This window comes from Rhinolophus hipposideros (genome assembly GCF_964194185.1).
Source record: "Rhinolophus hipposideros genome assembly, chromosome: 14".
Taxonomy (NCBI): Eukaryota; Metazoa; Chordata; class Mammalia; order Chiroptera; family Rhinolophidae; genus Rhinolophus; species Rhinolophus hipposideros.
The window spans coordinates 58,896,523-58,919,677 of record NC_138060.1 but is presented as its reverse complement, the minus strand read 5'-3'; the positions used below and the strand labels follow the sequence as shown (position 1 = coordinate 58,919,677).

Genomic DNA, 23,155 nt, shown 5'->3' with positions numbered 1-23,155 from the left:
ACCTTCACACCAAGCAGCGACATCCTTGTTTCCCAGAGGGGTTTCTTCATGATTTCCAGGGCTCAGCTGAGAAAGAGGCTCCTGGCTGATAGAATGGCCTACAAGCTGGAGGGAAGGACGTCTATTCCCCAAACTGCACACCTGCCTGACAATGTAGCCCCACACAGGACCTGAAAGCCACACTCCCCAACCCTGCCCTTCGGCAGCTGTAGGGAGCGCAGCTGCGAAGGTGCGAAGGTTTCAGAACTAGGCAGTTGTGAAGGTGGAGAAAATAGTACAGACCTTTATGCCCCAAACATCCACATTCTCTGCAACCGACCCACCACCCCACCAATCAGGTTCCACTCTATTTCCTCCGCTCTGGAGGGCAGCCCCTTGCCTGAACCTTGATGACTGTCTCTGTCCCCGATCAACCAGGATGCTTTTCTCTTTGACTCCTAAACAGGCTTTGGAGCCTGGGTGGGAGGGGGCCTACCTCGCAGTGGTAGCATTCCACATGGTAGTCTCTGTCCATGGACACCACACGGATGGTCTCATCTGAACCCTGGACCGGGAAAAGGCAAGAACAAGAGGCTAGTTGGGGGGCCCATCAGGCTCCACACGCTATGGGAGGTGGAGACGATTCTGAGTAACAAGTAGGCAGCCTTAGGAGAAGAGCAGAAATCAGGAGTGGATATAATGTTGGCAGGAAAAAGGACACATTTAGCTGAGAAGTGGGAAGGGCACCAGTCCTATCTTCAGAAATGTTGGCGTCAACACCGACAAAAACGCACATCTGTGTGGCTCTGCGCATCTTCTAATCGAGGAGTTAGTGTCGGGGCAGAGAGTTTGCCCTAATTACAGGGACAAACAGGGCACAAGAAGAGCATTGGGCTGGGGAAGCCAGCTAGTGAGAAAGGGGCTTCTTGGTGAGGACACTATCTCAGAGTCGAGATTCTAGAAGGACTTTTTTAAAGGTGAGAGCACAGGACACAGATCTTATAAATTATCCCAGGGAGAAATTCATGTTGTGGAAGACCCCAGGAACAGGTCTGAAGAAGCATCTTACCTCAGGTGGAAGGATGGGAAGCCCACAGGCTGCACACTTGGGGGCCAACACCCTGGGGGAGAAGCAAAGAAGTCGTCAAGTGCATATTGGGGTGTTTCTGGAAGGCAAGGCCAAGTGTTTCTGGGAGACCTGCTCCTGGGCCCTGCAGGGAGCCCTCCTCACTGGCCCAGCCCTGCCTCCCGCCCTGCGCTCTCCAAGCAAACCCCTCCAGCCCTCGTACAAAGAGGCTCACAGTCTGGGAGTGGCTTCAGGATTGCTTCAGGATTGTTCCTGAGCCGTAATGAGCACATTTGGCCCCTTTGCTCTACTCACGATAGAGACTGTTTACTGCCTTCATGGCGCCTGGCACAGGCCCAGGCACACGGAGGAGGGTGGAGGCCAGCTGAGTCAGTGCCTCGTGACTTAGGTAAAGCCCTAAGACTCGGGCCTGGCAGATTTGCTCTGTTTGTTTTTCCCCCTAGTAAACACGATTCTTTAATCAGTTCCTGTCTGCACAGGCATCAGCTGAGCTCCCGAGTCCCCCTCCAACCATTAGGCCTTTGCTGGGCGGTGGACTAACGGTACCAGCCGCCTGCAGACACGCCACAGCAGGCTGCCATCAGTCTCTGCTGAGCTTCCATCGCCGTGGCTGACACATGCGGAACCCAGCCCTCCTTACTTGTGGTAATCTCGGACACAGTAGATCTTGTTCTCGGAGTCCACGGTGAAGGGCACCCCGTCCAAACACTCGTTACAGATGACACAGCGGAAACAGCCAGGGTGGTAGGACTTCCCCAGGGCCTGCAGGATCTGGGGGCACAAAGGACGAGACCAGGACTCAGTGGGATGACGGGCAAGGAAGGGACGGTGGGAGGGAGATGCACATCAGGTAAAGGGACCATATCAGCGGTCACGCCACACGGGGCACATTCACCCCGGAGTTTCACTTGGCCCAAGATCAACAGAGGACCTGGGGCAAGAAAAGCTAATCTAGTTACATCTAAACAGGAGGAGACCAGCAGGATCCTTCTCCTGTATTCATCAACCTCCAGGAGGGAATTTAAAGAGCTCCCGTCTGAAAACGTTTGCAGGAAATGGCGTAAAGCAGGGCCACGAAAGGCTCCATCCCAGAATGGGGAAGCAGCAAGTGGAGAGCAAAGGGAACTCCCCGTTAAAATGCAGAGCTCATAAGAAATCTCTTAACTCCTGCCTCCCGGGTGCCCCTTTTAAGCAGCTTTGACTCTGCAGCATGACGATCCCGTGACTCGGCCCGATTATCTCAGATCCAAGTGCAAGCAAAGCCTCTTTGTTATTTTTCAACACAATGAAGAGAAAGCCCCACAATCCTTCCTCTGAGTGTCGTCTGATCTGGATGACACCCCAAGAGAGAGGACAGTCAGACGGATAGAACGTCCTTGGTGATGTCAGTGAGTAACCAAATGCACCCACCAAGGAACTGCCCACCTCCAACCCTCTTATTGGGTGAGAGAAAACATATTTCCTACTCAGTCACCGGTTCTCCAAGTGCAGCCCCTGGACCAGCAGCAGCAGCAGCAGGACCTGGGAACTTTTTAACAATGCACGTTCTCGGGCCCCACCCACAGCTCCTGAATCACTGACTCTGGAGGAAGGCCCAGCAGTTGCTGTTTTAATAAAGTGATTCTGGTGCATGTGAAAGTCTGAGTTAACACGAGTCTGGATTTTTCTATAGCGTACAGTTGAAAGAATCTTCGCTGACTCAATAGATTTTATTTACGCAATTAGCTGGGTCTTGAAAGTCAGCACAAACTGAGTTTGGAATCAACATCAGCAAGGTGGCACCAAAACACACATCTGCCAGCGATGCATGTTACGGTCGTCAGTATTCGGGAGTGGGGGCCACACAGAGCGCCTTCAGAGCGGCAGAAGGAAGGAGACTTGGAGCGGAGGGCATCGTGAGACCTGTGGGGAACACGCCGTGTGCCGGCTCCTTCCAGCCACCGGACACTGCCTCCAGAGGCCAGCCCCACAACCTCACACTCTGCGGCTTTTCCAGTTTTCCAGCTTCTTTTCCAGTTTTCCAGCTTCTTCATTCCCTCTAGGGTTTCTAGCTTGGAAGTCCAAGCTAGATATGGAATGAGATTAGCTGCCATCGGGAGAGAGGCCTGGAGCGTGAGAGGTCATCTTGGACATTCGACTGTTCCTCCAGCTGAGCACAGCAGAGCTAAGTGACCCCAGCCAAGGCCGCACGGAGCACAGCCCTGGCCTAATCCCTGACCCATGGAAACATGATAAATAATAAATCATTGTTGCTTTAAACCACGAAGTTTTTTTCGGGGGGGTGTCATACAGCAATAAATAAATGGAATACCCTGAGGTTCAAAGAAGGCTTAGGATACCCAGACATAAGAACAGGGTATAACCATGTTCATTAATTTGGATACTGTTGACCTGATATGTGACGGGTTCATCAAGACTCTAAAATCAACGACAAATTCTGCCAAAGAAATGGCACCCTGTGGAGTCTGGCAGGCTCTTGGGGAAGGCAGGAGTGAGGGCGTGTGGTTCCTGCCTGCCTCCCCGGGGGGACGGGTAGAGGGCCCTGTTCCCCGGGACACCTGGGCTATGACAAGGCCACCGCTCGCAGGGATACACTCTGCCGTGGTGCGTCAGAGCCTGGTGGACAGCAGCTTCTCTTCATGAACAGGGGTGGCTCTGGCTCACGGTTTCATACGTGTTAGTGTAAAACCAACAGAAATAAGAATTTATGTCCATCAAAGACGTGGCCGAGAGTGTTCACAGCAGCTTTATTCATAAGTAGTCCCAAACCACCCAAATCCCCGTCAGCGGGAGAATGGATAAACTGCTACATGCCTACAATGCAATTCTACTTAGCAATGAAAATAAACTACCAACACAGGCAACAACATGAATGAATCTCAGCAACATTTTTCTGAGTGAGAAAAGGCAGACCCAAAGGAGTCTATATGTATAATCCCATTTACATGAAGTTCTGGTGCCAGCAAAACAAATCTGTGGCGAGAGGTCAGAACAGTGGGCACCTTTGTGTGTGTGTGTGGGGGGGGTCTTGACTGGGAGGAGGGCACGGAGGAGCCTTCTAGGGTGTGGGATGTGGGAAATGGTATGTACCTTGGTCTGGGTAATATGTACATGGGTAAAGACTCATTCAGCTATACACTTAAGACGTGGACCCTTTATTCTATGAGTTTCTCAACGAAAGGTAAAATTTAAAGAAAATGGCAACAATTAGCAATTCCCGTCTCCAGAAATGAATTAACAGGTCAGCTTAGAGAGGGGTTTAAACTCTTTCCAACTAAAAGAATATTACATAATCACAATCTCTCTAACCAGCATATTAAAGAAATCCTACAGAGCTCATCTCCAATTTGATGCCTGAGACAGAATAAGAATTCTACTCCTTAAAGCCCACAACCTCAGCCTATGAGGAGACCAGGAAGGAAAACTGTCACCACTGAACAGATAAAGATACTGAAGCCCAAAACAAGATCAAAGAGCCGGTGGCTGAGCAAGGAAGAGAATGTACAAAACTTGTTCCTTGTTCCGCTGTTTCAGAACTAATGACAGTTCCCCAAAACTCATCTTAGGAACAGATTGAGCTGAGGAGAAGACAGGGGAAAATACATGTTTATCTGACTTTCTGCATCCGACTCCAAGGTAATTGGGAGTAAAAACAGGTTCCATTTGGCATCTCACCTGGGATACCATCAGGCTCCCAGAAAATCAGAGGAGGCCCAAAGGAGACAGCATGATCAGAAACACAGCACTGTGTAGACTGGAGGGTCGAGGGCGCTGACACCAAGAAAAGCCAATAGTGTGGGTTCTACTAGAGCAAGCAAGCTGCGTGGCACAGGGTCTGCTTTTTAGAACCACAAGTCAAAGCAAGAAACACTGCTCTTGACTATTGAGTTCTCGTTTCTCTGAGTGCCTCCCCCTCCCACTGAGTCATTATCTTGTTCGGCTAACCCTACTCACCATGTCCATGATCAGATGGCCACAAAGAAAACACCGGTCAGCAGACTGCTGAAAGCCAGAGTACTGCAGAGGAAAGAGAAAAGAAAGTGAAACCACGCAGGGCAGCCTTTTCATCTGGCCACAGCCATCAGGTAAGCCAAGACGGGCGCTTACAGGTTCATCCAGCAGCTGTGGAGGAAGCCGCAGTCCGACGTCATCGGTTTCTTCTCAGCCTGCACTGCGGGCAGTACCCGCGCTCTGCGCTCCACGGCGCCCCCGCCCCACCCGGCCCGATACAACACGCAGGCCGGGACACAAGGCCAAGCACAGTTACGTCACATATCGGATTCGTGTGCGCTGTGGTGGCTGCAAATGCCCAGTTCCTAAGGGTGCGACCTACGGCAAGCCTGTCCATCACGGTGTCAACAGCTAGTTTGCTGGAAGCCTTCAGTCTGCTGCCGAGGAGCGCGCTGGACACCACCGTGGGGCTGAGAGTCCTGACTTCTTACTGGCCTCTTAGAGTCCACGTACACATTCTTTGAGGTTCCCCTCCCTGAGCCATTCCACAAAACTATCAGACGGGAATCCTGACAGCCAGTGGCTCAGCAAACCAGTCCACACGCACAGGGAGATGCGAGGGCTGACAGGTGCAGGCCGCCAGAGCCGTGGCCTTGGAAAGGGCCACAGGCCCCACCATGCAAGTGGGGTTCCCGCCCTGCAGCCTGGGGAGGGCGCAATGCTCTCCAGCTCCACCATTACTGCTGATGCGAGGAATGTCTGTAAAATGCTTACCTAACACCCAATTTAGGACAGTCACGTCTGCTTAAAAGTGTTCTTTAATTTGTCTTGTACGACTAGTTGTCTGCAGACTGTTTCATGAATGCTTTGTCCAATTATGAAAGTTAAAGTGCAATAACATTTGCAGACTGTAAGTGCTGGTGTATCTTGTTTCTCACAAGATACACACTTTTGTCTTTGCTTTATCTTATTAGGGAGTTTATATGTCTGTGTTTAAAATGCTCTTGATATAATAGGTGTAAAATAAATTTTGTGAAGGAGGAAGGAGAAAAAAAGAAAACCCAGGCAGGGTGGACAAATCCAGTCACGTCCCTGCCAGACACAAGCATTGCAAGGAATTTCTTAGAAAGATGTGTCACTCTATAAAGAAATTTATCATTTCCCCAAGGACAACACAGCTGTGTGATGAATTGGGGTATTCTCTGTCACAAAAGTCACTACAAATACTCAGAGCACTTGCCCTAACAATGACTGTGCCTGCCACCCATGATACACCACACTGTGTAAGAGGCTGTGCACAGAGAGGCTTTAATCTCTAAGCTGGTGGTTCTCAAAGAGGAATTCCCTAGCATCACCTGGGCACTTGAAGAAGTATGCATTCTTGGGCTCCACCCAGACCTACTGAACTAGAAACTCAGGGGGTGGAGGCCGGGAATCTGTTTTCACAAGCCCTGCAGAAGATTCGATGCATGTTCAAGTTTGAGACCACCACTCTAATCCTTAAAACAATTCTGCAATGTATATTATACCATTTCTCAAATGGAAGCAAAGGGAAACTCAGAGAGGTTAAGCAACCCTCTCAAGGTCACACAGCCAACACGGGGTGAAGACAAGATTCGAATTCAAGTCTGCTTCTGGTTAAAAAGCCAATGCTTTTTACAGCTAGCTTCAAATAAACTTGATGAATATTATCTACCTTACCTTACCAAAACACACACAACACACACACACAGAGCTGGAGTCATGAAATAAGGAACTCTCTTCAGAAAACATACTAGATACTACACACTGGAAGATACTAGAGTTTAGATACTGCAAACACAACTTATGGGGGAAAATGTAATGGAAAAGGTAGGAAAAAAAGAAAAGGAGACACTTTCTGTAACTCTTCACCACACTGACTCAGACCTGGCCCATCAGAGCCTTGCATTCCTCCAGCACCAATGATTTTGCCCAGGGATGGTCATGTGCCCCAAGAAGAGCCAATGAGGCTCCAGGCGGTGTTTGTGGCGGCTTCTGGATGGGCACACTGGAGGGCTGCCACCATCTGGCCATCGCGCAGTGCCCGAGACTAAAGCTAACAGGGTGAGAGGCAGGGCCAAAAACTGAAGAGAGAATGACTCCTGAGGGCATTGCTGGGATGAACTTCCTTCTTGCTTAAGCCAGTTTGGGTTTGCCTGAGCGTGCCGCGCAAACGCTAGTCAAAATGAATCAACCCACACATCTGCAAAGAAGCTGGCCCAGGCCATCTCTGCGTCTCACGTCCCTTGTCCCCGAAATGCAGGCTCAGTTCAACGACCACTCCCCGAGCCCCGCTCTATGCTCGGCACTGTGTCCGGGTCTGACAAGGTGAAGGAGAGAAGCACGTCCTTCCCTCCCTGGGAGCATGCAGTCGGTCGGTGGGGGATTAGGACTTGCAATCGGACACCATGCTGTGCACCAACTGCTCTCCCAGGGCGTGGGGGCGGCACAGAGCGGGCGCTGCCCACTGCGGGGGCAGGAGGGACGAGGAAGGCGTCGGAGTTCCCTGGGCAAAGAGAGGGTGAAGACATCCAAGCAGGGGAAACGGCACTAGCTAAGGAGGGCGGGTGAGGCTGGGGGGGCACGCAGAGAACGGCAAGCCACAGAGTGAGCAAGACACAAGGCTGGGAGGGAGGCAGGCTGTGGACCGCAGAGAGCTTTTCTGCGCATGCTCTGAGTCACGGGTAGGCCCGGTGGACACGCAGACAGCGTGGAGGGGGCCACTAGGCCAGCCCGGGGGAGCCATGCTGATGTCGTGAGCTAAGCAGGCCCAGGGAGGACATGGTGGCACAAGGCTCAGTGCTTGGCCGCATGTGGGAGAGACAGGAAGGACGAGGGGTCGAGGACACAGGTCTCAGAGATAAGGACCCAGAGCAAGGGGACGTTTCTGTTTCAGGCAAGTGGCATGTGAGGGGCTCCAGCCCAGGACTGTCCAGTGAGCAGTGAGAGGTCAACAGCCGGCCTCAGAGGTGCTGACAGGCCTGGAGCTCAGATCTGGGAGTCCCTGGCACACGGACAGACTTGCGATGTGAGAGAGGCTGGATCCCCATGGAAAGCACGGAGGGTGAGGAGTAAGGAAGGCCTGGACCTCAGGCCGCAGGTTTCAGAGGTGGGTGGAGTCGGCAGAAATGGGCAAAGCAACAAGAGGACAGGCCGACTGGCCCCAAGGTCCCTTCAAAGCACAAAGCTCTGTGGCTTGTCGTTTGCCTCGGAACATGGGCCACCCCATGCACCTACAGAAGCAAAGCCAGGACCACTGCAGCTTCCCACCGGCACTGGGGGATCACGGCAAGAAACCACCCTTTCTCCCAGCCAGGGCATCTCTGCATGTTGTTCCCTGCCTGTCTCTGGTCAGGACTGCAGGAAGGGGAGCCTTGGGTGACAAACTTACCAGGAAGTCTTCCTCACAGAACACTTTGCCATTGACAAAATAAAAGGCTTTTCCTCTCAGCTTCCGGCCTGAGGAAAAAACACAAAGACAGGGTCAAAAGAAAATGTTACTAAGCAGCAAACAAAAGAAAGGCAAAATCGCTTTAAGCAGAAATATACATGCAAAAAATGGCAATTGTGGATAACAATTTCTGACTACTGAAAGCTGCTGGTGGCCCTTGGCCATGGCGGGGGAGGCGGGGGGCTGGGGCCCTTTCGGGGCTACTGCTTGGAGGGAAGATGGAGGGCTGACTTGGGAATCACATCCTATGCCCACTTCTCACACGTCTGCTCTGCTGAGAACGAAGCCAGCCAGGTATGTGGTGGCAGGATGGCAGAGGCACACACAGGAGGTACCGCACAATGGTCCTTTGGGAAGCTGCTGTTTTCCAGACATTTGGGACAGCCACCTCTGCCATGTTCTCCAAGGGATGCTGGTGACGACCTATCAGGAAAGTCCTATAAATCTTGTCCTTGTTTTCAGATTTTTAAAAATCCGAACTATAGAAAATACACATGGTTGGAAGGATAATTTTTCTTGTTTTCTCTTGATCGAAATGGGGTGAGCAGGAGTGCGGAAAACTTCAAAGCACCTTGACTCTTCAGATGTAACTTTAGTTTCCATAAAGCTAGGCCACTGACAAGAATTACTGCACGTTATCAGTTCCTTTGATCCCTTATGAAAAAACACGATGGGTCACGTGATCAAGGCCAGTGGAAGCCCCCTTACGGGAGATCCTGGGTCCGTCTTACGGGGGAACCTGGGCCCCTTCCTCAGCAGCACGGCCAGATCCGAGAACATTTCCAGTGACACAGGCACAAAACATACACAACAATCTCCATGGGAGTTTCAAAACCTGAAGGCATTCTAAATACTAGTGGAATCAAGCGCCAGGGTCCACAACATGAAACCAGAATCACTAATGTTACAAATATTAACAGAGAAATCCCCTGACAAACACGGAGTGTCCCCAGCGCAGGCAGAACACGAGGTGACAAAAGAGAGACTGTCGACATGAAATTGTTGGAGCTCAGAGCCGATGCGGAAAAGTATCCCTGCAGAGGAACAGCCACAGGAAAGGAAATGAATATAAGTACAAAAGGTGGATTGAAGACTTGAGTATGAAAAACAAAAGCTATTATGAGAAAATCCAGGCAGCTGTCCTTTTATTTTTTTAAGAGAATTTTTATAAGACTTTATTTGAGCCAAAACTGATGACGACGCTGGGAAGCAAGATTTCCAACGCTCCAAGGCAGCTGTCTTTGACTTTGGCATGGAAAAGGACTTCTTGGTGAGACATCAAAAGCACATCATATAAAAGTAAAGACTGACAAATACGACATCAAACATCTGAACTTCTGTTCAACATAAAACAACAAACACAAAATTAAAAAGTCAAAACGGTTGAAAAGCCAAACTGCTCCGCAGCTGGGAGGCAGAAAGAGAGGGCCAGGGGCCGGCAGGCTTGAGGCCACAGGCCACGTGGAGAGACCCAGGAGACAGAAGAGGCAGAAGAATGAATTCCTGGCCACAGGTGAGCACGGCTGCAGACTCAGAGGCTGGACTGGAGGCTGAGGTTAGGAAACAAGGGTGTAGACTCTCAGGCTGACCTCCACTTTCCTGCTTCTGTCCCCCACTGATCAGGAAGGTTCCGCCCTTCTCCTGGCCCGGTCAGACCCTTCTTTGTGTGGTGTCTGTTGCTGCCAGACCCACTGCTGTCTCAATGTCTTCCCAACTCTCTGATGGGTTCCTATAGAACTTTTTAATACTCTGAGTACATGCTACATTCCTGGAGGGCACAGTGTAATTTCCAATCTGCCACATACTGTGCGGAAAGCTATGGTCTAACTGAGAGCAATAACTGCTGAATTGAAGAAATAAAAGGCATGCCCAGGACCAGAAGATGGCTATCAACCATATAACAAGGTACTAGTATCAAAAACATGGAAAGACCACCACCGATTGATAAGCCAAGCACAAGTAGCCCAATGGAAAAAATGGGCAAAGGATAGGAAGGGAAGGTACAAAGAAGAGAAAAACCTGTTCAACTCTAGGCAATAACCACTGAAAGAAGTTTGACCCCACAAGCAATGAGGATGTGCAAATTAAAACCACAATAAGATGTGACCTCATTCCCAGGTGGGAAAAACTCACTCCGCCTGACAATATCACGTCCTGGTGAAGGTGTGGGACGAGAGGAAACTTGCACATTGCTGGTGGGAGTGTCAACTGGCATGACCCCTTTGGGAAGAGTGTGGCAAGAACCCATAGAGCTGAAAATGCACATTCCCCACAACACACGCCTAGGGGTGCCCCTTGTGAAACTCTCCCTGCATGCAGAAGGAAGTACACGGACGGACGTTCACTGCAGCACTGAAAGGAAAATCTGGAAACTCAGAAGCATCTTCAGTGGTCCATTTTTCAGCATAGAAAATTGGTGCATTCATTGAGGAAGAATTTGGAGTTCTGGTCACTGCATGAGGTACTACACAGCCATCAAAATGAAGGAACTGGGTTTGGACCTTTCGTTATGAACTAAAAATACTGTTGTGTAAATAAGGAAAACTGCTCAATGATGCATTCATAAGGTAGGTACCACATATGTAAGTTAAAGTGCACACACACACACACACACACACATTCTTCAGGTGAAATACTAGAAACCAAAAGCAAATGACAAACTAGAGAAAACATCTGCACTATATGACAACAAAGAATTTAACCCATATATGCAAATAATTCAATTAACAGTCCAATATTAAAAGAAGCAGGAAAAGACAAATGGCAAAAGAAGTGTGAATGACCAACAAATGTAAAAGAAAATCTTAAACTTTGCTCGTGATTTAAAAAGGAATTGCAAATTCAAATAGTACTCCATGCTTTATCAGACTGGCAGAGGTTAACATTCAGTGTTAAATGGCATTGACAAACAGGCATTCTCCACTCTGCGAGGACAGCAGAAACTGAAACAAGCTTTTAAAAGAAAATATGGTATTAAATATCAACAGAATTTAGAAATTCAAATTGTTTTGACCCAAAAATTCTACTATAAGAATTTATCCTAAGGAAATTATCAGGTTTGATGGCTTAAAGGATTTTCGTTTCAGCGTCATTTCCAATAATAGCCTATGAAAATGAGCATCAACCAAATGTCTAATTCCTGTAAAATAAATTACAGTGTTTATACTATTATGCAGCTATAAAAAGTTGTATTTTCAAAAAAAGATTGAATGGTACAGAGAAATACTTAAAATACTTTAAAAAGGGATATAAATGTGTGTGTGTACAGATATGGGTATACATACTTACACACCTATATAATTTATGTGTATGCAAAATTATGTGTATGCTCATACACATCAGATGTATACTAAATGTTAACAGTAATTATCTTTGAGTATTGGATATGGATTATTTTTAATTAGTTTTTTTCTGCAATGACTATACTGTGTTTCCCCGAAAATGAGACCCAGCCGGACCATCAGCTCTAAAAATTAATATAAGACCGGGTATTATATTATACCCGGTCTTATATAAATTTTTGCTCCAAAAGATGCATTAGAGCTGATGGTCCGGCTGGGTCTTATTTTGGGGGAAATACAGTATCATTTTTATAGCCTGGAGCAAAATGGAATAGACTGAGGGAGTGCGCAAAGGGCATATGCTAGAAGACTACAAGTCTTTACGTTTCCAAAATTTCTCTTCTGTCCTTTCCTCAAAGTTAGCTGCCCTCACTTCTGGAAAGTCCTAGAACCTTCACAAGTGTTTCCTGATGCTGCTAAACTAGTGTGTGACAAGAACATGCACTTACAGCTAAGTGATTTCAAGGTTTCTAACAGAAACCCCTGACAGCCATGAAAGTTCATTACTTTATTTACTGATAACTCCCCCCTCTATAAAAAGATTCCAGAGGCCTCAAAGTTTTAGGGGGCTAAAAAAACAAGGACTGGAGTATCCTCTCCACTTTTTGTCCCCACCAGGCACCTGGGTGTAAACTGGCCTGCTGCCTCCAGTCCCTCCCCAAAAGCCAAGGCGACAAGGTCACAAACAGCCATCCTAACAGGTGCTGCTCAGCCATGAAAGAGAGCAATCTCTTTACTTGCCCAATCTCCTGGGCAAGTAAAGCCCAGGTCCAGCCCTGTCTGTGGGGTTCCCTTGTTGTACTGCTTCCTTCTGGGAGAAACCTTCGGATGATAGGAAAGGAGGCGAGGCTGCAGCTGCCCATGAGACCACTGGAGGGCACGAGAAAGCCGCCTAAAACCCACACAGGACTTCCTGGAGAGAGGTGAGGCTTCTGACCCACAGCGTGCAGAACACGGAGCTCTGGACTGGGTCCAGGATTGGGCCCAAGATGTTCTAAAGAATCTGACTTGGGAACTGATTTTTTGTTCCAGTAGAGGGCAGATTACCTCTGTTCCAAAAATCATAGAGGAAGGTCAATAAACATGCCAGAGCATTGGACCCTCTAGTAGTCTAAGAAACACAAATTACACAAGAGCATTGTCACTTAGGAAAGATGTCAACAAAGGTTTTTTAAATGATGACAGTCGCATGTGATTGTATATCTCTGTAAGCTACCGATGGGAGTGTAAAATGATAAACTCTGCCTGGAGAGGAAACTTTCAAGTTTATCTTTGACTCAGAGGGGCTATCTGGGACTCAGCTTAGGCAAAGAATCTGAAATGTGAACGCGTATTTACTTAGCTCCAAATTGGGAGCCTTAGAGAAATGACTACATAAGACAGAGGATATTTAAATGACAAAATATTATGTAGCCATTTAAAATACCATTCAAATAAGTGTTTTAGTGATACTGGAAAATGCTCATACTATAAAAAGATACTCAAAATACATTACTAAGTGAAAAAACGCGAGCTGGACAACTGTATTTATAGTACAATTCCATTTCGGTAACTTGTACACATACACAAACCACTAATATGCAAAAGAAAAAAAACCTGGAAGACTGCAACTAAAACTAGCAGTGGTTAGCACTGGTAGCTAGCCCAACAGGGAAATTTCACTTTCACTTTTATATTTATTTTCTTTAACTTATCTAGTATTATATAGCACTGGTAGGTTGTATTAAAGGGAAATTTCACTTACTGCTTTAGACATTTCAATATCTGAAAATCTTTTTCCAGTAGTAGGCACACTGGTAGATGATATGAGAAAGAAACTGCACTTTTTGCTTCATCCATTTCTATATTAAATTTTTCTAGGATTCTGTATTTATAATCTGCAAAATAATACTTTTTGAATTTTTAAAAGAAAATCTTGGGCCAGCCGGTGGCTCAGGCGGTTGGAGCTCCATGCTCCTAACTCCGAAGGCTGCTGGTTCGATTCCCGCATGGGCCAGTGGGCTCTCAACCACAAGGTTGCCGGTTCGACTCCCGCAAGGGATGGTGGGCTGCGCCCCCTGCAACTAGAAAACGGCAACTAGAAAACGGCAACTGGACCTGGAGCTGAGCTGCGCCCTCCACAACTAAGGTTAAAAGGACAACTTGACTTGGAAAAAGACCTGGAAGTACACATTGTTCCCCAATAAAGTCCTGTTCCCCTTCCCCAATAAAATATTTTTAAAAAACCATGAAAATCTTTATGTAATAACATGAAAAGTAAAAAAAAAAAAAAAAGTGTATTTCAACTATGTAAAGAAGAAATTCAAAGAAAAAAGACTGGAAAAGCAATCTGCCCAAGAGTGACAGTGACATCTGCATGATGGGGGTGGGGGGCGTTCACTACTTGTTTGCTTCTTTATACTTTCCCACACTCCCCCACACTTTTAATAATGAGCAGTTATCACTTTGATCACCATTTTCAAAAGTGCCAGTCCCCAGAGCTGGGAAGTCCCGTGTCTGGACTCCAGAGGCCAAGGAAGAGTAGCTTAGTGGCTACATCTGCTTTTCCTTTATTCAAAAAAAAAAACAAAACTGAGGACTCCCCCACAGACCTGAGAGGGTGGGGCCTCCGTCTGCTCTGAAGGACTCAAACTCCAGTTTTTACTTTAGTTTTGAAGGACCACCTAGGTTTAGAAAACCAAATCCCACATCCAGATGTATTGATTTGTATTTTGTCAGTGGAAGAAAAAGCTCACATCTGTTGATTGCCTTCTATGTTTCAAGTACTGTATTTAGAACTTTCATATATTAAAGTTTTTGAAATGTTTAAAAACATTGCCACACGTTACTGCCTCCTTTGCCCCTCTTTCTGTCCCTGTCCTCCTGCCAGATGGCTTTTACAGGAAATCCAGGCATCACACTCCCTGCCCCCTCCTCTGGGTTTCCAGCGAGTGTGGAAAGGGCTCACCAAAGAACAAGGTAGAAATAAAACCCATGCTCTGTCAAGGAGGCAGGGATTGCTTATTCTTGGGAATCAATGGAAACGACACTCTAGGATTGCTCCCAACCGTCCGGGTTTCCTTTTCTCTTCACAAAAATCATGACACTTATAAGTTAAACATTATTATCTCCATTTTGTACATTTCAGGGCTCTGAAAGCCTCGTCCAGGCAGTGAGTGGGCAGGACAGGAACCCAGGTTTGTGTGACCCGGAGTCCATGCTTGTCCCCTGTGCCATGAGCCCAACTGCACTACTGGATGATTGTTGAGTGCACACCTATGTGTGGAATCCCGTTTCTCTCTTCCTCCCAGGGAACGGAGAAGGGAATTTTTTGAAGCACCATATACTGGACATTGTATCTCGCTTAATTATCTTGACAATTCTGCAAGAATCTCTTGCGATGGCACATGTGTGGATATAACTTGATGGCTGAGGGGTACAAGAGGTCAGGCAGAAAACAGCAAGTAACCTCGTGTTGAGAAGCAGGGAGGCAGAGGGAACGTAATCACTCCAGATCTGACCAAGGAAACAGGCAGCAGCTAACCTGGAAATTCCTGAAATCACTGCCACTGTCCGGAAATGCAGGACCTAGAATCGTCTTCATTGACATATAAGCTAGAGCAGCCAAACACCACTAGGTGGCCCCAAAGCACAGCCAGGACCTGGACAGGCTGACACAGCACAACCCACAGAGAACTCCCAGCTGGCTGCAGTCATTTCATAAATCCTGCAATAATGTGACCCGCACTTTAGGCAGTTTAACTCCACTTACTGAATTATGCAAAAGCTCAAGCAGTCAGGCAACGTGCCTATGTGGCTAAAACTAAGTAGACGAACAGGGATTGGAAGCCAGGTCTCTCTGGTGCAGTCACCAATTCCCACCACACTATACTATCTCCTTGAACCACAAGGAATCTCTCTCAGACTAGGGGGAAGAAGGTAGATTTCTTGGCCTTCCCAATCAAACCTCAAGGGAGTAGAGTGGGGACAAGTTTCACTGTCCTCACTCCCTATGGCGGCACATACTTGGAGGTGTGACACCAAGAAGCCAGCTGTGGCTGTGGCTGTGCCAGTGCTCATATAGGCAGAGGCCAAAATGGAATGGCGCAGGGCTGAGCACCAAAATATTAGGCCAGTGGTTCTCAAACTTTAGCATGCTTCAGAACCAACAGGTGGCTCTATTATTACAACACAGATCGCTGCCTGCACCCCCCCCCTCAACCCCTGCCGCCCATTCTGATTCCGTAGGTCTGGGAGGGGACTGAGAATTTGCCTTTCCTAGATGATCCTGGCAGTGCTGGTCCAGTGCTGGTCCGGGGAACACACTTTGAGAACCACTGAGGCTTGTCTCTGAACCAGCATTTCCACTTGATGAGATTCCTCTGTGGTCAAACAAAAGGGCTAAGAGCTGGGCCACCCAGGGAACAATTAGCATCAAACATAAAGCTGAGGAGGGAAGAGGGTGTGTGTCAATGTGACACCTTCATAATTCTAGTTTCAGAATCATCCTGCTTCTGGCAGAGGAATCCCTCACACCAAGAAACAGCGAGTAATATGCACACCAAAAACATACCAAAAAATAGTTTTTCCAGAGCTTTAGAACACAACAGCCAAAGTTGTTCTTTATTTAATAGTTTATAAAATATTGACTAATAAGCGTATAGGCTCATCAAGAATCCACTCCAAAAGCCACCTCCCACAGACACAGTCAATGAATATTTTATATTTGCCTTCGGGGTACCTTCAGTTGAAAAGTGAAAAATGCAGGTGACGCCAGTGTGGCCTGATGAAGGAAACAGCAGTAGTGGATGTCACAAAGAAAGGTCAGCCACCTCATCTGACAAATAAAACCAAACCTGCAATACTCCCCATTCTCCCTTCCCTCTAGAAATAAAAGTGACTCATCTATTCTGGAAAAGTAATTGGCCCTTAGCTGTTAAGACCTCACCACAAATTTCAGTTTCCAAAATACCTCTCTGAAAAGTAAAAATGCGAGGTTTTCCCGACAATGAGAAGAGTTCCTGAGAAAAGGAAGCTTAAAAATCGCAATCGTTTGGATTGTGTTTTTATTGTACTGTCCCAACTGGTAATTTCAACCAGTGCTGTCTCGGAAGCCACCAGCCATGGATGGCTATTCATATGTAAATCTAAATTAATTAAAATAGCATTAAAAATTCAGCTGGAGTACTTGAACCAGAGCATTTCAAGGAACTGGCGGCCACTAGTGAATAGAGCAGCTATACAACGTCTCCATCATTGCACAAAGTTCTACTTCAAACCACATTGCCCAAACTCGATTAACTCTTACAATGTATTGCTAATAACAGAGCACTAGAAAGAAACCAACCAAATTAGGCCAGCTCAAATGAAACAGATCAACCTGGATTTCACAGGCTCCTCCAGCCTCAGTGGGCAGAGGAACAAGCCAGAAGCGGGGAGAGTGAAAAGCTGCTCAGGGTGGAGTCCTTGGCTTTGCCATGTCCCAGAAACCAGAGACTGGCCGGTTACCCAACTCCCTGGGTTCCTTGGTAGAAGGTGTTGTGGAGAGAACAAAATGGGATCGGAGTAGGGAACCTAGCACAGTACTGGCTCCTATTATTTGGCATAATCGTTATTGCCAGGATCCCTTCAAGGACCTTCAGTTTCCTCCACTGAAACCTATCTGAGCTGTAACTCACATCCACCACCATCTCCTCCTCTGTCCAACTCCCCCAGGTCACTCCTTCCTTCTCAGTTGACCTGTGGCAAAAGGCTGGGTTTTTGTTTTAATTTTAATTTCCATCTGTCACATTCATTTTCATAATGTGGAAAAATGAAACACAAACTCTAAGCCCCGGCGCACTGTCAAACTGTTATGAAAGTTTCTAAATAGCCTCCATCCCTGTGCTTTCCTCCTTCCTGGCCAGCACTGGTCGAAGGCCACACTGTGAGTGGCCTGCTCCACAATGCAATTCTCTCCTCGCCAGCCACTCCCAAGTCCTGTGTTCTCACACAGTTTTACAAAGCCGTTCTTTTTGTGTGCCATTCTCACTATTCCAAACCATTCTCATGGAGATCAGAGAGGAAAACGCTGCAGAGAGAAAAAAACGCTGCAGAGAAAAAATCCAGGAGATCTTCCTAGCGTATCCTTTGAGTTTCAGCAGAGCACAATTAGCACATGAGTGTGAAGGGACTAACCACAGCTGGGGGTCAAACACATCCAAAGGATACAGAGAACAGTGCCTGGTGTTCATGGGGGGGCCGGAAGCAGTGCCTATCCCCACCAGCTGGACTGGGGAAACTCATAATAATCCACAGAGTATTAAGTGAAACACACAGGAAGGTTTGGCCCTGAGAGTGGGGAATAATTAGACTGAGTTCTGCTCCAAACTCACCTAACAAAAGTAAGAGCCAGACTGGAAAGGAGCAGGTTCCACCTAATTTATTTGCAGCCGGAGGAAAGCTAAGGAAGATTTAAAGGAATATTAAATATCCAGGACACAGCAAGGTAGAATTCACAATGTCTGGCATCCAATCTAAGATTACTAGATATGCAAAGAGGCAGGAAAACACAACCCGTAATGAAGACAATGGTCAATCTATGGAAATCAATTCAGATCTGACACAGACATTAGAATTAGTAGAGAAGAACATTACAAATTGTTACTGTACTCCATATGTCCAAAAAGTTAAACAGTGGCATGGAAGACACCTATTTTTTTTTTTTTTAAGATTTTATTGAAGAAGGGGAACAGGACTTTACTGGGAACACTGTGTACTTCCAGGACTTTTTTCCAAGTCAAGTTGTTGTCCTTTCAATCTTAGTTGTGGAGGGCGCCATTCAGCTTCAAGTTGTTGTCCTTTCAGTCTTAGTTGTGGAGGGCGCAGCTCAGCTCCAGGTCCAGTTGCCATTGCTAGTTGCAGCCCACCATTCCCTATGGGGGTCGAACCGGCAACCTTGTAGTTGAGAGGACAGGCTCCAATCAACTGAGCCATCCGGGAGCTCAGCAGCAGCTCAGCTCAAGGTGCCGTATTCAATCTTAGTTGCAGGGGGCGCTGCCCACCATCCCTTGCGGGACTCGAGGAATTGAACTGGTGACCTTGTGGTTGAGAGCCCACTGGCCCATGTGGGAATTGAACCCGCAGCCTTTGGAGTTAGGAGCACGGAGCTCTAACTGCCTGAGCCACTGGGCCGGCCCCGACACATATTTTTTTAGAGGCCCAAATTCAACTGCTAAAGATAAAATCTAAAATATCTGGGAAGAAAAATATACTGGATGGGATTAAGAGCCGATTACGCATTACAGGAGAAAGGCTTAGTGATTCTAAAGGCATAACAATAGAAACTGTCCAAAAGGAAACAGAGAAGAAAAGAATTTAAAAATTGTAAAGACTCTTGTGGTGCCTCAGAGGCAGTCGGCTGCTTCAAGATGAAGCTGAACATCTCTTTCCCAGCCACTGGCTGCCAAAACTCATTGAAGTGGATGATGAAGGCAAACTTCGTATGTTTTATGAGAAGCGTGTGGCCACAGAAGTTGCTGCTGACACTCTGGACAAAGAATGGGAGGGTTATATGGTTCGAATCACTGGTAGAAACAATGAACAAGGTTGCCCCATGAAGCAGGGTGCCCTGACCCACAGCCGTGTCTGCCTGCTGCTGAGTAAGGGGCATTCCTGTTAAGACCAAGGAGAACTGGAGAAAGGAAGTGCAAATCTGTTCAGGGTTGCATTGTGGATGCCAATCGGAGTGGCCTCAACTTGGTCACTGTAAAAAAGGGGAGAAAGATATTCCTGGTCTCACTCATACTACTGTGCCTCGTTCCAAAACAGCTAGCAGAGTCCAGAAACTTTTCAGTCTCTCTAAAGATGATGTCTGCCAATATGTTGTGAGAAAGTCCTGAAACAAAGACGGTCAGAAACCTAGGACCAAAGCACCCATGATTCAGCGTCTGTTACTCCACGTGTCCTGTAACACAAACATCGATGTATTGCTCTGAAGAAACTGTGTACTAAGAAGAATAAGGAAGACACCACAGAATATGCTAAAGTTTAAGCCAAAAGAATGAAGGAGACCAAAACATAACGGCAGAATCAGACGGCCAAGTGACAGACATAGGCTTTCTTCTGAGAGCTGCTACCGCTAAGTCTAGTCAAAAATCAGATTTTCTAAGAGTAACAAATAAATAAGATCAGACATAAAAAAAAAAAAATACTGGAAAGAGCATAAGAGAACTGTGAGACAACAGAAACACAGATAAAGATGACATTGAATTTCTGATTGAAAACAATGCAAGGGGGAAAATGAAACAATACCTTTAAAGAACTAAAAGAAAAAATTATCATCTTAGAATTCTATAATCCAGCAAAAAAGACCTTTTAAAACCCAAGTGAAATAAAGATGAATTCAGATATTCAAAATTTGAAAGAATTCATCACTGGCAGATTACACTATTTAAAAAAAACCCAAAAGTTAAGGGAGTCCTTTTGTTTTGGTATGGGGTTGGTTATGGGTGATTTTCTTCATATATATATATACATATATATATACACACACACATATATATACACACACATATATACACACACACACATATGTGTATATATATACATATATATGTGTATATATATGTAGTGACTATATTGTCTTTGTGACGTACAAAATACTGAAAATAATAAACTTTACGGGTCATTTCTTATGAAAAAGTGAACTCTGGTTTAGGAACTAGAGATTACTGGCACTGTCCAATATGGTTGCCACTGGCTACATCGGGCTATTTAAATAACTACAATTAAAATGAAATAAAATAGGGTAAAGGGGATCAAATGTATGGTGATGGAAAGAGAACTGACTCTGGGTGGTGAACACACAATGTGATATATACAGATGATGTATTCCAGAATTTGTACACCTGAAATCTATGTACTTTACTAAAAATTGTCACCCCAATCAACTTAAAAAAAAAATGTAATAAAATGAAAATTTCAACTTCTCAGTCGCACTAGCCACATTTCAGGCGCTCAACGGCCACATGTGGCCACTGGCTGCCATCTGGGGCCATGCGAGTCTAGAGTTCAGGAAAGCAGCCAGACAGCTGGAGACCAAATGAAGGTACAGACCGGTGGGTGGTGAGGCCAGCTGCAGGGCCACAGAGAAGTTCCCCACGGACGGCATCAGTTCCCGGGGACGCTCACCACGCTTGCACGTGCCTGTGCCCCGGCTCTGTAGGCTTCAGGAAGCTGGCATCTCTGTGGGGGGACCCAGGGGTCTGCATCGTAACAGGCTCCTCGTGACTGTGACTGATGCACGGGACAGGGGGAGGGAGGATCACAGGTGTGTGGCAAGGCGGAGCCACCGGGACCTGAGTTGGGACCCCAGCCCCCACGCACCAGCTGTGCGACCACTGTGAGACCCCACGTCCTCTTGTGCACATGAGTGTGCCTGGGAGGCTAAGGAGGCGGCATGAGAAGACAGATCAAGTATTCCTCAGACGGTGGCTCGTATTACAGCCGGTAAGAAACATCAATAGAAACCAGGGGTGCAAAAGAAATTGTTGGTGAGGAAACACAGAGAGAGGAAGTAAGGAGGGAAGGGAAAGTGAAGGAGAAGGAAGATGAAAGGGCCTGTATTAGTCAGGGTTCTCCAGAGGAAAAGGATCAGTGACTGCGTGTGTGTGTGCGCGTGTGAGTGCGCGTGCGTGTGTGTAGAGATAGGTTTATTATAAGGAATTGGCTCACACAAAGGCTGACAGGCCCCGAGATCTGCAGTGAGCCAGCTGCAGGCCCAGGAGAGCCGACGGTGCAGTTCTAATACAAATGCAGGAAAAACTGATGTCCCAGCTCAAATTCCCTTAATCACGGGAGGGTCAGCCTGAGAGGTTCTACTCCGGCCTTCAACTGATTGGGGGGAGACCACCCACAACAGGAAGGGCAATCTGCTTTACTCAGTTTACCAATCTCATCTAGAAACATCCTCACAGACAGACACGTCCAGAATAACGTTTGACCAAACGTCTGAACACCCCATGGCCCAGTTGACATGTAAAATTAACCATCATGGGGCCAGAGTTGGGGACAGAAATTTAAGAGAACATTTGAGAGAGAGCGATCACTTAAGAGAGAAAAGGAGAGATTCTGTTGGCAAAACGAAGAGTCAAGGAGACCCAAGTAGTGTATATGACGCCAGAATACAGTTCACACCTCCAAAAAACATCTTCCTCCCTAAACTCAGGATTCTGGCTCTGAGGTGCGGCACCCACTGCAACGTCTTCATGCTAACGAGAGTGTAGTGTCCCGGCACATCAGCACACACGCCACTCTCCTCTTAAGAGGTGCAGACAGGTGACATACAGGGTGCCACCAGGTCTCACTCTTGGGCTGGGATTACTGAAGGAAAAAAATACAGATTTCTATCCCAAACTATACATGTGCTTGGCATGGAGATGTGGTTAACAATTAATTATGTAGGTTATCCTGGAGTTAACTCTACAATATAGTTTAAAAAAAAAACCCAGACTGATATCACCAGCACAAGGAATCTGATTTTCTCCTACATCAGGGATTTCATGGCCTCTGGTTGAATCAGCAAAGTCTGCTCTGGGAAACCAAGTCCGGTCCCAATTTCAGAACTGGCTTTGCTAGAGATGGAAACGAGAGAACTTTTGATAGCATGCCAAGTAAAAGTCGGCCCTCTGCTCTCTTCTGGCCCGCATAGCCCTTTGCCCAGCTATCTATTTTAGTTGTTTCCTGATTTCTCCCTCATCCACTGACTTCGTTCAGGATCTGCCCACTTCTCCTTTCTCACATTCTTGGTCTTCAGCTTTTTCCTTAGATCCAGCTGACTCACTCGGCTCATGCATAAATGCTGAACATAATGAGAAATATCGGAATGACACAATGGCTCAGAAATTCAGGGATCAAAGGCCTTAAGAAAGAAGAGACCGCTAATCGAAGCCCTTCATCCATTTCTCTGCTATGGGTGCAGCTCATTATCGAGTCCTGTCTCCCCTCTTCCAGGCCCCAGGCCGCTCTTCTGCATTCATGGCTCAAGGGCATCTGAAAACCCAACCTTCGTCATCACACAGACCCAAGGCAGCAGCTGGACCTGAGAAATCACAGGAAGACCCCATGTCTAGAGCCAGCTTCCTTTCTTAAGCACGCAGTCTCTCTAAGCAGAACTAAGATAATGTTGGTGCTGACAGCAAGGGCTACAGGTCCAAACAGTGCTGGATTCAAGTACCCACCAGGTACTTAACAGCAGTGTAAACAACTACAAGCAAACTAAACTCTCCCAGCCAATGTCTGCCTGTCTGCAAAATGAGTCTGAGAACAATGCTGACGTCACTCGATCACTACAGGACTTAGTGAGCT

General features: G+C 47.0%; 1 protein-coding gene across 1 annotated transcript in view; it reads right to left on the bottom strand.

Annotated features, from left to right (window-relative positions):
* LIMD1 (LIM domain containing 1) overlaps positions 1-23,155 on the bottom strand; it is a 60,206-nt gene that overhangs the window by 4,798 nt on the left and 32,253 nt on the right. Inside the window, exons 3-7 of the mRNA XM_081072203.1 lie at positions 8,430-8,497; positions 5,021-5,083; positions 1,707-1,837; positions 1,049-1,100; positions 476-544 (exon numbers count right to left, since the gene is read on the bottom strand). Of these exons, the coding sequence (XP_080928329.1) occupies positions 476-544; positions 1,049-1,100; positions 1,707-1,837; positions 5,021-5,083; positions 8,430-8,497 (383 nt within the window). The remainder of the gene's footprint in view (positions 1-475; positions 545-1,048; positions 1,101-1,706; positions 1,838-5,020; positions 5,084-8,429; positions 8,498-23,155) is intronic.